Source organism: Gopherus evgoodei, chromosome 4 (genome assembly GCF_007399415.2).
Source record: "Gopherus evgoodei ecotype Sinaloan lineage chromosome 4, rGopEvg1_v1.p, whole genome shotgun sequence".
NCBI classification, from domain to species: Eukaryota; Metazoa; Chordata; order Testudines; family Testudinidae; genus Gopherus; species Gopherus evgoodei.
The window spans coordinates 32864027-32876245 of NC_044325.1; the positions used below are offsets into that span (position 1 = coordinate 32864027).

The following is a 12219-nucleotide window of genomic DNA, read 5'->3' on the forward strand; positions in this document are numbered from 1 at the left end:
AAAACAAGAATAAAGTGAGCCAAATGGGGACAGCATAAAGAAGAAAAGATTAAGACATAAAAGGGACTTATCAAGGGTTGGGAAATCCTGATAGTTAAGTGCTGTATATTTTATATAACACCTTCTAGCCCAGGGTCTCAAAGTGGTTTATAAATATTAGTTCTCACAATGCCTCTGAGAGTTCCCATTCTACAGATGGGAAAACTGAGGCATAGAGAGACGAAGTGATTTGCCCACAGTCGCACAGCTAATCAGTGGCAAAAGTTAAACATATACCCTAAATACTAGTTAGCATTGTCTGTTCTGCAGCATTCCCTCTACAAGAGATAATTGCATTGTGGGGCATTGCAGGATTGGTAGCGTAATCCAAATGATAAAGAAAAGTATGGCACAGAGAAGTCAAGTGAGTTGCTCAAAGTCAGGCAAAAAGTCAGTGGTAGAGAAGGGAGTAGAAGCCAAGAGTCTTGCAAGTCTCTAGCATAATTTTTTTGGGAAACGGTCTCAGTTTCTGTAGAACTGATATAAGATTCCCATGATATATTGTTAAGATTATAAAACAAGGGTGGTTGTTTTGTTTTGTTTAAACAGATGGACTCACTGGTTTTATATATTGCAGTTGGAGCAATTTTAAAGATGCCTAATCTATCTTCAGGAATCACTTATAATGTGGAAGGCAAGTTGTGACATAGCTCTGTCAGGGGGCTTTCAGATATGTTAACTTACTGGTAGTTAGTGTACAAGGTGAATAGTTACAGACTCACATTCAGAGATGTAAAGTGGTAATATTGAAACTATCGGTACCATAGTGCTTTGTAAGTCATCATGGGCCTGTCTTCTATCATGTGGTAAGGTACCATAACATTTTTATGCACATTGGGCCAAACCATTCCTTTGTTCAATCTCATTTGATCTCTTTCCCATGCTGATCACTACAGCATTTGAGCGCCTTACAAAGATTCTATAATACCAGTAGTCATCACTCACACTGGATGCCCAGATACTGACACAGGCGAGATGCTTTCTTCCACCTTCAGCTTGCTAGAAGACTGTGCATATTCCTTTAAGATGAATCCATGCATTTGTCACATCCAATCTAAGTAATGTAACATTGCTTCTAGAGTTGAAGGTGGAAGTAATACAGAATCTCCAGCTTGTGCAGAATGAAGCAGTCTGTCTTTTCAGCAGAAGAAGCCATTGAAATCACATGACAGATTTCTGCATTCCCGTCTCCCTCCCAATTTGTTTTCAATGCCAATTTCTAGGTTTTAGCATTGTTCTACAAAGCCATCAATGGATCACAACCCAGGTTCATTACAAAATACCTAGCTACCCACAACACCCTGAGAAAACTGTATTCTGCTGGAAGACGACAGATAATGCCCAGAACAATGGCTAGTGAGCGATTCCAAATAATGCCTGCTTGGTTGGGTTGTGAGTATTTTGTGGTTGTTTATTATGATAGGAAAGCTTTTGCAAAAAGATGCATCTGGCCATATCCTTTCAAAGCAGTCAGACTTTGACTCAGTCCAGTAGCCACTGGTATTAAATTTGAAATCAGTGCCCTTGGACTCACACACACACACACTCGCAGCCTAACCAAGCAGAGCTCCTAGATTGACTAAGAGTAGAACCCAATATGAATGTCCACTATTGGCAAAAATATGCAGATTTAATTTACCACGTTCATCATACAGATACCCTTGTGGGGAGTGTTGTAGAAATGCCAGACAAAAAGAGCGTTGTACAACTTTTTCTAATTCATACCTGAAAATCAGCAGGCACTTTGGAATTTGTCAGGAACTAGAGCCTTAAAGATTGTTTTTTAATAGTCATCTGAGGTTACTGGCGTTATAGTGGACCACAAACTAAATACAAGTCAACAACGTAATATTGTTGTAAAAAAAGTGAATATCATTCTGGGATGTATTAGCAAGAGTCTTGTAATCATGATGGGAGAAGTAATTCTTCCACGCTACTCAGCACTGATACTCAGCTGGAGTATTGTGTCCAATTCTGGGCATCACGCTTTGGGAAAGATGTGAACATATTGAAGAAAGTCCAGAGGAGAGCAACAAAAATGATTAAAGGTCTAAAAAACATGATTTATGAGGAAAGACTGAAAAAACTGGGTTTGATTAGCCAAGAGAAGAGAGGAATGAGGGGAGACATGATAACAATTTTCAAGTATGTGAGAGGTTGTTGTAAAGAGGTGAGTGAGAAATTGTTCTCCTTAACCACTGAAGACAGGACAAGTAATGGGCTTAACCTGCACCAAAGATTAGAAGTTAGGAATAACTTCCTAACTGTCAGGTTAGTTAAACTCTCAAACACATTACCTTGGGAAGTTGTGGAATCTCCATCAGAGGTTTTTAAGAATGGGTTGGACAAACAACTGTCAGAGCTGATCTATGCTTACTTGGTCCTGCCTCAGGTCATCTGGACTAGATGACATATGAAGGTCCCTTCCAGTCCTACATTTCTATGTTTCTATGGTCAGATCCTGACAGATTAGCATAATTTTTTCAAATGTGCTTGCTAATTTTCCTTATACCTAATACAAGTTAGTACATTACCATTTTTCCTTTCCAAAATTAATATTTAGCTTTAACAGACATTTCTACAAAGGATATTTAATGATAAAAGTATATTTTTGTCTCCCTCAGTGAATGAGATTTCAAGTTTCTCTTGCTATACTGAACCATTAGATGATGCAAGCCCAAAGCCCAAGGTCATTAAATTGTACCTTGGTTCACAAAATTTGGTAAGTTCCCAAGGTAAGTTTTATATTTGCACTTGTTCAATGCATATAGACAAAAAGTACAGCACTGTGCTTAACTATTTTATTATAATTTGAGGACTGTGAATTAATTATTTTTAAGAGTTGAAGGTATTACCGTATGTGTAAACCTGTCATGTATAATGAGGACTTCATTAAAAGTGAAATAATTCTCATTAGATTGACTGAATGATGACCTCAAGGTAACAAATTAGACCTGAGAGTTGACCTATGGCATTGAAGAGTGCAATGATCTGGTATCATTCAAAAAGGTAATTTTCCCTAGATTTGCAATGGATTACTGCTTTTACGTAATATCACAGTGACCAAATAATATGGATATTTCTTCATCAGCTTACTTTTACTAATGGATATATTTTACAATAGACTGGAATTATCCCAAGAGAACTATTCCTTCCAATGAAGAATGGATATATGAAGAATATCCAGATTAATCAGTCACTGCATGTGTGTGTATATATATGCATGCAAAAGCAAGCTTTTGTCACTGTGATGGGGTGGAACTCACCACTGCGGCACCTCCTGCTGGCTGTATGGGGAATTAGTTCTGCACCCTCTTCTGGTGGTGTCTCACACACTGTCACCTCTGCTCTTGGACCCATGTCACTCCCAGGACCACGGTGTCCTCTTCATGACACTGCCCTCCAGCTGCACCACACTCTGCGTTCTCCCCTTTTGGGGGACCTGCAATCTCCATCTAGCCACTTCCCTCAGTGGTAACTGCAGTCCATTGTCACAGGGACACTTCCCATGTAGCTCCAGCACCCTCTTCTGCCCTTGCCTCAGCCTCCAGGCCCTAGCAGCCAGCCAGGAGTTTTCTCTAGCTCCCTTTTCTGCAGCTCTTCTTATATAGGCCTGCCGGGCCATGATTGGCTACTCCTCTCAGCCCCTTTCTAATTGGCTGCCTCTGGTGCAGCCTCCCTAGGGCTGCTTTTAACCCCTTTTCTGCCAGTGAGGGGCAGCTGCCCCATTACAGTCACCAATGTGACACTAAAAATGGCACATTGGTTTACTGCACATGCACAGTAGCACTTTTTAAAATATATTTAGAGTCATATGCACTTGTATTTCATAGGCAAATCAGGGCCACCCAGAGGATTCAGGGGGCCTGGGGCAAAGCAATTTTGGGGGCCCCTTCCATAAAAAAAAGTTGCTATATTATAGAATACTATATTCTTGTGGGGGCCCCTGCATGGCCCAGGGCCTGGGGTAAATTGCCCTACTCCCCCCCTCCGGGGCGGCCCTGAGGCAAATATGCATGTTCTACTATTTCAGCTGCAAAGGCTACTTAACTGCAGAACAGCATTTTGTTCTGTCTCATGCATCAATGGCAAGCTTTCCAGATTTCAAAATCTTACAGCCAGATCTTGATCTTAAACTCAAGCCTGTACTTTATAGGTGTGTAATTGTGCACCTGCAGTCATTTGCAATTGTAGTTTTTGCACACTATCGCTTTGATCATTTGCCTGCACATTTGTATGACTCTGATTGTTCAGACTTGCTTGCACAAATTTGTTTTCCTTTTACAGTTAGTGCATAAAAATCGTAGCTTCAGTGTGTAAAGCTTACATATAGAAGTGATGGTGCATGTGAAGTTGCTTTAAATTGAAGTTGTAATAACATAGGATTTTGTGTTTAATTACATTGTAATTACCTGTACTGACATAATCCAAACTCCTCAACTGACCCTGTTCTGTTAACTATTAATGAAGATTCTCCTTCAGCTCAAGTGGTAGGGGACTGTCCTTCTGAAACTAGAAGATCTTATTCATATGCCCACGGTTGACTTGAAGTTCAGCATGGCTGTAATGTGCATTGTAGTGAAAACTGTGAAGCCCTAGCTGGTCAAGGATTTGTTACTATATGTTTATTTGCAGGGCAAATTGATATGTGCAATCAAATCCCACTAATAAATCCACCTAAATTGGCCTGTTGAGTGGTTGATAATTTTGGTAACTGAAGCATGTTAGGGGAAGAAAGGTGTTCCCCTGCTAACAGTTTGTGGGTTTTTTCCTCGTCAAAGAAAATCAGCTGTCATTTATATAATGTAAATGAGGAGGATACTTTGGAGAACAGAAAAAAGCTTCTTCTGCTATATACCTCATCAGGGCTTGCTCCCACCATTGAGATCTTCAACAGTACCTATTCTGGGATCTTCTACTTCAGAATGAAGCTGGTAACATTTTGTTCTTTTTCAATACATGTTTGATAAACAGTAATTTGGCAAGCACTGGACAGTGTAAAAAAGCAATTTTAGCCAGTTCCTCTTATTTAACCCTTTTTCCTTCCTGCCAGGCTGTTGGATTACCTTTGCATTTCTGTCAGAATTAGATATAAATACAGAAGAACTACACTTAAATAAGGTTTAGTCCAGTGTAACTCCTTCATTCCTGAGTCTTTTTTATAGTTCAGCAATGAAGCGGGGAGAAATGGTAGTAGCAACTGAGCGATCAGGTTAGGAGTGGTGGCTTGGGCTATTTCTGAGCTATGAGCTATGGAATTTGGAGAAGTAAGGAATGGAGTGTGAGAGGTAGGCGGAGAGAAGTGGCAGCAAATAGGGGATGGGGAGAGGAACAGGAGGCAAAGCAGCATTCAGGAGAACCTAGGAGAGCTAGCTACAGGCCAGCAAGTCAAAAGACTGGCAAGCTGCAAACCAATTGAGAAGGAAATGCACTGGATTGGGATCTGGATGGAATGCCAGAGCCTTATCTGCACAGAGAAAGGAAGTGCTGCAACCTTTCAATGTTTCAAACTATTCTGAATGCACCATTTTAGTGACAGGTAGGAATTAAAGCATTAAGCCCAGAAGAAACAGAAATTCAGGTTCCAGATGCCACCCTTCTTCCCCACACTTTGTTCAGGCTTTGCAGGCATTTCAGAATAGTGGCTTACAGCCCAGAATAAGTATGACACAATCTTATTTCTTCCATTTTGGGACATCAATTGATGAGAATGTCTGAAATTTCAGCAGTGTTGAATCAGATCTGAATGCTGGTTCTGCTGTGGCTACCTATTCAAGCTATCCCCAGAGCTTTAAATGAGGCCTCATCTATACACACAAGTTGTACCACTATACTGTAACCCCAGGAGGTGACTGCAGCTTGAGCTGACATACCTGAGCTAGTTTTAATCTTGCTAACTTGGGTACTGGAGCAGGTTAGCCATAGCAGCACATGCTTCAGCATGGGCTTTACAAGCCCATCTGGAACCCTGGGTAATTACTCGTTGGGCCAAGTGCACTCTGCCATGGCTTCACGGTGAGGAATGGAATCATGCTTATTCTTTTCAATGAGTTTTATCCATCATCCACACATAAAGTGTGGATTGTAATGAATAAGTACCATAAGAGAGAGAATCTAACAGCAGCTTGTGTGATTGCAATGCTTCCATTTCATCACAGATGATTTAGCCCAAAGTTTTGACACCCTTTAAAAATAATGGGAAAAAGGGAAAAATAAAATGTGTGACTTAGAATCATAGAGAAATAAAATATTTAACTGATTTTTTTTAATGAAAGGAAGAAAGTCAGTCTACCTGGACTATTGATATCCCCAGAAGAAATATTACATATAATACAGGTAAAAACTATATTTTTAGTTACATACATATCACTGTCACCATGTTCTCCCTCAACTTCAACTGAAGCTTTCCTCTTCTTAATTTCAGCCCATTACTACTAGGTTTACCTGCTCTTTGCCTAGGGGGTGGGGGCTAGCACTGGGGCCAGAGACTGGGACAGTAGCTCACGATGCCAGCAGGAGGAGGACATAACACTGAGCCAGGATCGGGAGGGGTGGGCAGAACATGAGCCCAAGTGGGCCCCACCCACACCCTATGGGCTCACCCCACAGCCTGTGCACTCCAGGTGCCTGCTGAGCAGGAAAGGGAGTGGGGGGAGGCAGAATCTCCCATCCCTCCTGCCCCCCTACCCAGGTCACTGGATTCCTTCTGTGGTCCCTCCCTTTCATGCTAACTAGCCCTCCCGCCCTGCCTCTCCAGGGCATGGAATCCATCCTGTGCCCCTCTGGTCCTTCCTGTCCCCCTCCCATCATCCTCCCATCATTGCCCGCCCACCCAAAATCCAGGACCCACCCAGGTTTCCTGTCCTAGCTATGCCGCTGCTTTGTACCATCCTATGTAAGTCCTTTTCATTCTTGGCCCCCGTCATATACTTGTAGATCATGTCCCCATATAGTAATCTCTGCCCCATTCTGTAAATAGTTAGCCTTGTTAATCTTCCCTTACAAATCTAGTAATTTTTATTTTCTTTACCTTCATTTAATTTGTTAATATCTTTTTGATATTGAGTTATGCAATTCTGAATGAATTTCAGTGATAGCTGAAGGTGCTCATCACTTAACAAATCAGGCCAGAGTTATTTAGGTGCCTAAAATTAGGCACCTATTTTTGAATAACCTTTGCCAATGACTATCTTCTCCCTGGTTGAGATTTCATGACTTTGTGGACAAAATTACATTGGCATATTGCATTGGAAACCCCAGTTTGTTTTCCACTATCACCTCTGTTTCTTATAGTGTTACTGCTTTCCATATTCATTGCCTGCCTTGTGTATCTGTTTTTCATATTGTTTTTCCTCCTCTGTATTGGTTTTCACTTTCCCAATCTGAATCTTTTTGTTATGTTCTGTCCTCCTTTCTAACATATCTAGAAATATTTCTCTGCTGTCACTGGTGTTCACAGTTCCTCCTAGTGTAATATAATCCGTTAATTCGTTATTTGGTTTACTCCCACTTCTTTAAAGATGTTAAATAAACCCATGTCAGACTAGATAGATCCACAGCTATATTAGCAGTTGCCTAGTTGGTGGTCCTACAGCTCTTTTTCACTCTGTGTGACAGTGTTCGTATCTAAGACAATGCAGATAAATACTTTGACTAGCAGTCTGTGACACACTATATCTTTATCTTTTTAAAAATCCAAATATACTTTCTTATATATTCTCTGTATTGTGTCATCTTGCTACGTGAAATGTTGAGAAAAGAAGCCACATAAATGAATAGTCTTTGGGCCAGATCCTGATGCACTTCACTCAGTTTTATTCAGCACTTATTTAAGAGACCTTCCCATTGATTTCAATGAGTGTTTTTGCTAAATAAGGCTTCAGAATTCATAGAATCAAGGATAATCATAGAATATCAGGGCTGGAAGGGACCTTATCATCTAGTCCAACCCCTTGCTCAAAGCAGGATCAAATCCCAGACAGATTTTTACCCCAGTTCCCTAAATGGCCCCCTCAAGGATTGGGCTCATAACTCTGAGTTTAGCAGGCCAGTGCTCAAACCACTGAGCTATCCCTTTGGTTTCTTTTCATAAACAGGAATATTATGGGAAGTTATTCAGTTTGGGTGGCTTCAAGTTATGAGAAAATCCTTGTATGAAGGCAGACTGAAGAATGAAAAAAAAAACCTTCTTTGCAAAACACTTCTGTTGTGTCTTGAGAAGACTCTAAATGCTGTCCATTTGTATTCACTTTATGTTCAACCAGATATTGCTCCAATAGAGGAATGGTTTGTAAGATTCACCATGCATCATAGATTAAACATGTTTACTACTGAAGGAACACTACTAGATGTTTTTAGAGGTAAGATACATTTAGAAAGAGAATCATGTAGAATTCTGAAAAAAAAGGACCCTGTAAAAATGGAGTTAAGGATGATATTAGTCTGAGTTAAGCTTACACTTAAATCTAACCATTTTAAGATATGGAAACATGCTGCTAAGGCACACAAGTAACCTTAACTCTGCACTGTAGTGACACCATTAGGGAAAAATTGAAAAAAATCTTTAAAAATCAATGTATTCTACACATGCTAAAATGCCTTAATCATATTCATATACTTATTGTACAACCTCAGTACAGGACAGAGTTCATCTAAAAAGTTCTGTCTGTAGAAAGATATAACAAGATGATCAGTGCACCTTTCAGTTAATTTCATTAGAAAACTATGTCCCTTCTGTAGAGCAGGCTAAAGAGCCTTCCTAATTTCTTTATCAAGTCTATTGTCTTGTAACATGGTTATTATTGAAGAGGCTGGCAACACTGCCTAATTAAGGTTGCCCATACTTCCCATTAAAAATCTCCTGTTTTCAGTTGCTTAGAAGTTTGAGAAATTTCAGTGGTTTGAGCTGAAGTTTTCTATGCCTGGTGTCTGCCTCAGGCTTTTTTTTTTTTTTTTTTTAATTTCAGCAGTTTTCAAGAATGAGGCTAAGAGGAAAATATATCCCCCCCCCCTTAAAAATACTTTGAGATTATCTAAAAGCCCCCCCTGTTTTGGAACAGAGACTTAAAATTTGACAAAGGAGTAGCCTTTCTATTAGGCCAACCTCTGTGCTTTTTCCTGACCCTTTAAAATCTACTCAAATTTGGCCAAGTGTCACAGGATGCCTCCATAACTACCTGGTGAACCTCACTACCTGGCCAGTTCAGATGGTTCATAATCTCAAATGTACACCATGCCATTTATCTTTCACCAAGGCATGAATTTATTTCCCTCTTTCTTCACAAGAATACACAACACAGGCTAATAGCAAGAACCAGCTTCCCCGTAGCCCTCACACCTCAGCCCTGGCTCACCCACTGAGCTGAGCTCCTCTTGCACTGCTGTTGAGTTCCCCTTGCTTCCTGATCATCCCCTTATATTCTCCCCCAGTAACCTTGTTAGCTCAGTGATTGTCAGCCAGGTGCTCACAATCCCCAGAAAGTGTGTAATTGCCCTCAGCTAGGCTTCTGTAATGTCAATAATCAGGGTGATGCTGATAGTATCCTGTCACACCAAGTTATAAACCTTTGAAAAATCACAGTTTGCACATACTCAGTAGAGATTTCTGGACTTTTAACAGTTCAGATCTAGAGATTCCATCCTCCCTGAGCATGTGCCATCCCCTCACAGCTCCTAGTGCTGAACACACTATACATACACCATCTCGTCAGAGTAAATGAGTATGCCTCAGTTCAGAAGCTCAGAAGGACTCTCTGTTCCAGTCCTGGGTGGGACTATGCAATGTAAGTGAGTTTTCAGAGCTTGTCTCTCCTGTGCTCTCAGGAACACCTCCCACCTGCACCCAGGTAGTGTGGGGGAAGAAGCCATCTGATCTGAATGCGAAGGGGACAAAATCTAGAGCAGGGGGAGGGAAAGGAATAAATTGGACAGGAAGTCTGGAGAGACTGGAGTTGAAGAGGGGCAAGAAACTGAGGAGGAGTCAGAAGGGGAGATTAGAACTGACTGAGAGAGAAGATGGGGAGACCAGCTTTTGTGAGGGAAGGGGAGTACTGGTTGGGCAAGGAGACTAGGAATAGTAGTTGGAGGAATGAGACTGGGAGCCAGTGAGGGAAACAGGAGGGGAGGCTGGGAGCCATTTGGCTCGGGTAGAAGTATACTGAAGTTGGACAAGAAGCTGGGGGAAGGGGAGACTGGGAGTAGGAATGAGTGGGGGAAGAAGAGGGATTGAGGAAGGAGGATAGAGTTCTGACAAGGAGTTGGATATAGGGAGAGAAATGAGATTGGCTAGATGGAGACTGAGATGAGGAGCAACAGTTTGGATGAAGAACCCCGAGATGGAGACTAGAACTAAGAGCCTATGTAGGGTTGGGGAGACAGATTGGATGAGGAGTCAAGAGGGGACAATTGGGCCTGGCTAGGTAAGAAAGCTGTGGGGTCAAGAAATTGTGAGGTGAGAAAAGGGGGAACTGGTATTGGCTGGGAAAGGAGACTGGAACCAGGTGTGGGAAAAAATAGTATGTGAGCATTCAATTAAAGACTATGTCATAATGCTTAGGCACAAAGGGGCTAAAATAAAGTTGTATGGGCAACCTTAATTCTGGTACTTCTTAACTCTTGAGTTCTTGACTTTGCAATCTCAATAATGTTCTTTTAAATTGTTGTGTGCATAATTTTATTTTAAGCAGCAGGATATGCATTCTCCACTAAGCTGCATGCAAGTACTTTTTGCCATTGCACTTTCTTTTCCATGTGATTAACATGTTTTATATTTCAGTGGCATCCTTCATCTTAGGCCTGGTCTACACCTAAAACATTAAAAATGTTTAACACCCGTGAGAGACATAGTTAAGCTGAACTTAAGCCCCGGTATAGATACTGCTAGGTCAATGAATGAATTCTTCCATCAACCTGGCTACCGCCTCTCATAGGGGTGGATTTACTCTAGTGAGGGGGAAAATCCCTTCTGCAACACTGTAACAACTGTCTATGCTACAGCAGCATAGCTGCAGTGCTGGAGCTGTACCACTGTAGCATCTGTAATGTAGGCAAGCCCTTACATATGCGCTCGTCCACATGCACGTTATTTCTCTATTGCACTCCAAATGTGAAGCCACTTTAGGTTCAGTCTCTTATAACCAATTATATTTGTCTTCTGTTTATCTATGAAATATATAGGACAAGTGGTAAGGATGGTTAAATAAACATGTAGTGTATTCATGCTTTATATATTTTAAACATCTAGACTTGTTTCTTCTGCAGAGCCTCTTCTTCAGTGGCACCTTGGCAAACCAATAAACTCTACTGAAATTGATGCTCTAATACCCGATGTAATAAATATCACAGTGTCAAAATGCCCCTGCGCTAATGATGTGGCAGTAATTGCTCTTATATGCAACGATACAGTATATGGTAAGTTGTGTATCTGTGAGTTTGAATATATTCACCATAAATCTGTAGACCAGTGCAAGGCAACGTAAGTTGGATCAAACAGTTTGTACTATTCACATACTCTCCCTAGTTCTAAAATAAATAGAACCTCTTGCATTACCTTATGTAAACATCTGTACCCTCCCTTCCAAAATTAGACAGTTCAGTGACATTGTCTGGCCTAGTGTGCAATCACAGCCAAAAGGTGAAAAAAGAAACCTTCCAAAAAACTATATTTCTGTTATGCAAATCAATGATACCTCCTCACTTTGACTGTTGAATTTAGGGGTGCATCCCTTCATTTCAAAAAGGCAAAGCAGAAAGAGAAGAGGTCTGGAAAAAAGCAGCTGAAATTATCTGAGACATTCAGAGAGATTTAAAGGCCAGCACTGTTTAGAGGAGAAAGAAGGAAATAGGATTGTCACCTGACCTAATGAATGGTATAGAAAGTCTTAATTGGGCACTTCTGTTTTGCTCATTCCCAGAAGAGGACATTCTATGACATGCTTTTTTACACAACACATAAATAACTTATGGGTCTCAGTGCCTCAGATTCCCGGCTGTAAAAATGATCTGAGGGACGGAGGAGTGATGTAACTTGACCACAATCACTTATCAAGTTGATGGTAGAGTTGGAAATAAAACCAAAGTTGTCTCCCAGTCCAGCAGCCCGTCTAATATATCAGATATATTCTGATCATCATTTGGGTTCAGGAAAATAATTCCCAATAGGATAGTGTTGCACCCTTAGTT

General features: G+C 40.9%; 1 protein-coding gene across 1 annotated transcript in view; it reads left to right on the forward strand.

The window, feature by feature from the left end:
* Positions 1 to 588: 588 nt before the first annotated feature.
* The window catches only part of CATSPERB (cation channel sperm associated auxiliary subunit beta), an 85661-nt gene continuing 74030 nt past the window's right edge, over positions 589 to 12219 (forward strand). The window contains exons 1-6 of the mRNA XM_030559495.1: positions 589 to 673; positions 2664 to 2761; positions 4821 to 4973; positions 6315 to 6375; positions 8304 to 8399; positions 11299 to 11448. Coding sequence (XP_030415355.1) covers positions 589 to 673; positions 2664 to 2761; positions 4821 to 4973; positions 6315 to 6375; positions 8304 to 8399; positions 11299 to 11448 — 643 coding nt within the window. The remainder of the gene's footprint in view (positions 674 to 2663; positions 2762 to 4820; positions 4974 to 6314; positions 6376 to 8303; positions 8400 to 11298; positions 11449 to 12219) is intronic.